This window comes from Tarenaya hassleriana, unplaced genomic scaffold, assembly GCF_000463585.1.
Source record: "Tarenaya hassleriana unplaced genomic scaffold, ASM46358v1 Cleome5, whole genome shotgun sequence".
In the NCBI taxonomy this organism is placed as follows: Eukaryota; Viridiplantae; Streptophyta; class Magnoliopsida; order Brassicales; family Cleomaceae; genus Tarenaya; species Tarenaya hassleriana.
In genome coordinates, this window is record NW_010967707.1 from 5,878,085 (window position 1) to 5,883,959 (window position 5,875).

The 5,875-nt window shown below is 35.3% G+C and overlaps 1 protein-coding gene across 1 annotated transcript; it reads right to left on the minus strand.

Moving 5' to 3' along the window:
- Positions 1-253: 253 nt before the first annotated feature.
- On the minus strand, positions 254-4,470 carry LOC104827248 (protein DETOXIFICATION 24-like). Its single transcript, XM_010560387.1, has 9 exons — positions 4,360-4,470; positions 3,846-4,128; positions 2,231-2,772; positions 2,045-2,131; positions 1,876-1,932; positions 1,470-1,708; positions 1,259-1,377; positions 726-812; positions 254-576 (listed from the first exon to the last, which is right to left on the minus strand). Exons 2-9 carry the CDS (start codon positions 4,080-4,082, stop codon positions 499-501), a joined length of 1,446 nt encoding a protein of 481 aa, XP_010558689.1. The 5' UTR covers positions 4,083-4,128; positions 4,360-4,470; the 3' UTR covers positions 254-498.
- Positions 4,471-5,875: the final 1,405 nt, after the last annotated feature.

A 5,875-nucleotide genomic window follows, 5' to 3' on the forward strand; every position in this document is an offset into this window, starting at 1 on the left:
ACCGCTTTCACCAAGGTTCCAATTCCATGAATAGCCAAATTGGAAATGTCCAAGCGGTGAAAGCATGATATGGCCACGGAATCCCCCCGCGGATTTTTCAACCACAACCTTAGGCTATAATTAATTTCAAAAAATCCGATAATATATATGGACATTCGCATGAATTCCATTTATATCCACGTTTTCCCTGTAAAAAAGGATTATTTAGAGATACAACAACCAAACGATTCGATCTTCCACATTGAACAAAAAGTAATAACAGAACATCAAATTTTTAATAAATAATAATATTGTTTTCTCAATTTCGATAGAGATGCGATCCCATAGACTGACAATTGCATTAACCTAATAACGCAATCTTAATATATATATATATATATATATATAATTGTTTTTGGCAAATGGGAAAGCATTATCTTTTAAAAGGGTAAATAAGAAAAAAAAAGATTTTAAAAAGGGGGAATAAAAGAATGCGGTCCAAATATTATCGACCATTTTTCATTTCCTCTCCGTCGATTCTTCTTCAGTCGATGGCTTCAGAACCCACACTTTGAGGCGTTCGTTTGTCTTCTTGACCTATCAAAATAAAATAAAATTATATAAAATATATATTTCTGACCGTAATATTCCATTTTCCACCTCTATTCATTGATTATTCTAATAAATTGAAATTAGGATATATTGTATAGTTTTTCCCAAATCGAAGGGATAAAAAATGGAATTACCTCCATTTCCCAATCCGTTTTGTAAATGACGTAACACAATATAAACGTCTGGACTGCCACTCCTCCCAACATCCCAGCCCAAAGTCCCTATAAGCAAAGTTAAATCATTAAAGCTCTATATTATTAATTTCCGTAAAAAAAAACTCTATAAAAACTTTATGTTATTACAAAAAAGACTTTTTTTAATTGGAATATCTTTATCAATATTCTATACTATTTTTTTTTTCTTATAACTTCTCCTATTAGTATATATGGTTAGAGTATTCTTCTTGTTTTATTTAATTCAAGGTTTGTATTTGTGTATGCTATGCACAAACATTTAGTAAATATATCATTTTGCAATTCATAAATGTTGGTATGGCCATTTGAAGCACCAAACCCTACAAGACAAGCATTAATATTCAAGAGGCATTTATATTTTAAGGCATATATTTAACAATCGTAACGATTAATGTGTTTAATGGGACGGCCGACCAATCAAATTGACATAAAAAGAAAAGCAAATAATCATTTAAATAACCAAAAAAAATTACCTTAACCCCAAGATGGAAAACATAAGAAAGGACCAGACCGACGGGAATACCGACGGCATAATAAGTTCCCAAGTTCACAACCGCGACTATACTCTGCATGCCTGCTCCCACCGCCACGCCTATTCACTCGCGTATATATATACTAATCATTACACTCATATAATCATATATTCGCTTAGTAAATTTATTTATTAAGAGATGTGAAATTCACCTGAGAGAACGGGTTGGATGCTGTTTAACAAGATGGATGTAGCCAGAATCGCGGAGAGATCCGAAACAGCGGCCGCGACCTCGTCGCTGTCCGAGAACAAGTACGACATCTGACCGCAGAACGCCAAACACAAGACCGAACATATCAGTCCGACCAATGCCGAGACGGCAAGAATCACTTTTATCGAGAATCTCACTGCATCCGCATCTCCTTTTCCCAACTCATTTGCCACCCGAACACTGCAGATATGTGTGTGTGTGTAAGAAGCATGAAATAAGTGGAATATATACATATATATATATATACTTACACACACTAAGGGTCTAGAAATGAAATCCGAAATATATTGGAATCAAACTATGGGGGAAAAAGATTATTTGGGTATGGTAGAATGGTGTGTACGCACCATGCTGCACCCATGAAGCCAAGGCATATGTTGAACTCCCATGTGTAGATATATTGGCTGCAAAATCAGAAGAATTACAATATATTTACAACTTTGGAATTTTCATAATGTACGTATGCATACTAATTAATGGAATCATAAGAGGCTAGCTAGATTTGGCATGACTTACCATATGGAAAAAGCAGAAATTGCAATTTTTGCATCTTTTGTATATCCTGCGATCAGTACAAGAATGCTGAAGTACCAGTACTCCAAACTGTTCCAAGCATAACCAAAAGAGAGGAATCATAAAACGAAAATCAACATAATAAAAACCCTAACCACCAAATCTCTTATAAATTGAAAGACCACATACCATATCATGAAACCGGATGATACCGAGAGCTTGAGCATAGGCATCAGATCGACAAGAGAAGCCATACTGAAACCGGTCCAAGTGAAAGGGCACCAACCTCCGAACACGTAAACGAGCTCGCCGATCACCATAGCCCACGAGCTTATGTTCAAACCGAGCAAGGCGCCATTGATACCCAGCCCCATCTTGTTAACAAACCACCACGTTAGGGCTATGTCCAGAACCAGAGAGAGAGTAGAGATAACGCCTATAATGGCGTTCTTCATCTGGGCCTGGAGGTACATCTGCATTGTCATCGAGAAGATGAGGCTGTATACGTAAGGTATGATCCAAGGGTAGATCTCTTCAATGGTGTAAGTGAGTTCCGGGTTTTGGCCGAGCAGCCTAAGGATCGGGGCGGAGAGGATGATGAAGGGGAGGAAGAGAGTGGTTATCGCCGCGTCCACTATCCATGAACGCTGAAGGTATATTCCCATCATGTGGTATTGCCCCGCTCCATAAGCTTGCCCGCATAGTGTCTCGGTCGCGCTCGACATGCCTCCCTACAAATATATACAAATCCATGTAACCATATTGATATTTTTCTTTTTTGTTTTGGTTACAGAACTTTGGTACGTTGATATGTGTAATTGATGTCAATGTGTGTGCAAGTTTTGGAATAAATTGGCGTGTTTTCTAGATGGGGTGAAAGTATTACAATTAAGTAAACAATTGGACTAAGTGCGCATATTAATTTGTTTATTATATACTTAAAGGATAATTTGTATGTTTATAATAAACGTTAAAGTTACAAACATTCCATGCATGCACCGAAAAATAAAAACACTACGATTATTCTACTCACCACAAATTCATAAACGAAAGATGACCAGAAAATGCTTAATCATTCGAATTATATACGACAGCAGTAAGTATCAGACTTTCGTTGTTACATACCTAACATCTATGACTTTAATGGCGTCTGCTTGAATATTCTACTAAAATATTCTTCCTCTTTCGAATAAAAAAAATACAGAAATAAGAAGGGTGGTACCACACTATATAATCAAATGCCTATCCTTATCATATGATTATATTGTCATTTAAATCTTTCAAAATCTTGATTGGCAAAATCTATACGAACAATCAGATTTCCATATAAATGAGCACCCATATACGTGTATATATGTATAGTCACACGCATGAGTTATAGGGTAAGACGATATTGCCGGGTAGAATAGAATTATTAAATAATGATTGTCCGTAACTGAAGAAAATCACGAGAAAATGGTCAGAGAAGGGGGCAACTTTGGAGGTTTCAGACCCACGTGACAAATTGCGACGCAGTCGCAGTGGACTGGTCCGACAGGAGTCACCCATAATAAATTATTTAAACTTTTAATAATACAGATGGATCTAAATTAGAAAGAAAAAACCTACACAAAATAAATTTAAATTAGATCTGATGTGGGTTTTGTAACTGAGCCAACACCAATAAGGTTTAACTTTCATGCTCGCACTTAGATACGTCCAAAACTAAGCTATGGTATACATCTATATATTGTCGTATATATCTATCCAAACAGAGAGTGTATATATATACATATTGAAGCGATTATATACGTATATGGCTTACGAGGAGACCGTAGAGGAAACGGATGAAGGTGCTCTGGAGGAGGGCGTAGGCGGCGAGGCCGACGTCGCTGGTGTGGCCGATGAACGACTGAGCCACGACTATGCTTCCGAACGACGTCACTTTGAACATCGTCGAAGGCAATGCGATTCTCCACATCTTCCTCACCTCGCCCCATACCTTCTTCCTCAAGTAGAGACTACTCTCACTCTCCGATCCTTGAAGCAGCCTCTCCTCCATTTTTTTTTAATATTTTTTTTTCCGGGCGAAAAGGAACTGTTAAACCCTGCAAAAGAAGCAGGAAAAAAAAAAGACATGGTGAACAGTTTCTTTTTTTTTTAATGGACAAATATCTTGAATGATCTGTTGAGAGATCAGATACAAGATACAAGAACAGAGAAATGGTGTCGCATGGATCAGAATGAATATAGTAGTTGTATACACACACACACACACACATATATATATATATATGCGTGTATATATATATATTGGTCGAATAAATGTGGCAATTTACCTGTTTGAAAATAATTCAAGGGAGATGGGTCGAGAGCAGGAAGAAGAAACCCAGAAGAACAAGAAGAGGAAAATGTTTTATCAAAAAAAAAAAAAAAGAGGAAAATGTGTGTGAGGAAAAATTGAAACGCCTGACCATATATATATAGGGAGAGACACGTGTATCTGCATGTGTGTACAAATGTGTATGCATGCGTAAAATACGCCCACGTCGTATGTGAAGAAAAAGAAAATATTTTCTAAAAAAGATGACTATTGTCGACTAATAGCTCCAAATCCAAAATTATAATATTTTTCTATCACACATATATGTGATATTGTTACAATCGTTTCATTGAATAAAGTATTTATTTTGGTGCCCAAGAAAAAAAAACTGTCTATTAATAAGATGGAATCGTAACGATCCTCGCTTTCATCCAGTTGAATCTCCACCTGTTTTTTTTTTTTAAATTTCGCGCAAAAAAAGCCTAAAAAATTGAATATTCTTTTTTACTCTTGTACACCGTTGTCATTTTTACCGTATCTTTCTGGAATCTGAGCCCCATCAGCCGTCATCTCACCGTCAATTGTCCGTACGCATGCAATTGGGACTCTTGATTGGTATCTTTTTAGGGGCCTTATCGTTCGCATATCCTCCTTACGGTAAAATAATTTTAGAGAATATATTTAAACCCAAATAATCATATATCGGCCAGCTGTTTGCAAATATATAACATATATGCCATTGTAATATCTAAAACTATACTTGGAAATTATGGAAAAAATCTACGGAATAATCTCTATTTTTCTGAAAACAAAAAACCCATTGCAAACACCCTCGTCCTTTTAATTTATAATTGATATTTTTCCATTTTGGAACATATCGCATGCATCATGCACCATCAATTTCGTCCAGTATTGCTGTTCCTATAATACACCAACATCTTTTAACATATGCAAAGAGTCACATATTATTATGTCATGTGCAAACGGAGATTTAAAATTTATTGAAGTTTTGAAAAAGTTAATAAATCAAAAGGTGAAAATAATAGTTTTAATGTAAATTTGGCCCCTTTTTATGTCTATGTAAATTGTATATTGGTCTCAATTCCCTATACGATAACGTTTTATGATTTAAACTTTTCATTTAAAAATCAATTACTTACAAGTATAAGAAAGGACAATTTGCAGTAATAATATTTTAAAAATTAGGAGATTAAGCCCTACAAAAAGTCTCCTACAAAAATCATTACATATTTATATGCTAAAGGGAACTAAGGCTGTTTTCTATAAGCCAGAATTTATATTTCAATTTGCAACTTTTGGGTTTCATTTTTTAATAACTATAATTAAATACAAATATGCCATAATCATACATGCATACTTATGTACATTTATTTAAAACAATATATTGTGGAAATTGTTGACAATTTAATATCGACTATCATGGAGTGGAGTATTGATATTACGAAAATACCCTCACGCTTTTCGTTAGAACAGATTACGTCCCGTTTCCTTAGGAGAGACTCGAACTACAC

Bases quoted from the DNA above. Each gene is read 5' to 3' on its own strand.
- LOC104827248 (XM_010560387.1), bottom strand. From the start codon at position 4,082: ATGGAGGAGAGGCTGCTTCAAGGATCGGAGAGTGAGAGTAGTCTCTAC. The intron at 1,709-1,875 runs GTGCGTACACAC...ACATATCTGCAG, and splicing joins GGCTTCATGGGTGCAGCATG to TGTTCGGGTGGCAAATGAGT. The intron at 577-725 runs GTAATTCCATTT...TTATTTTGATAG, and splicing joins AAACGGATTGGGAAATGGAG to GTCAAGAAGACAAACGAACG.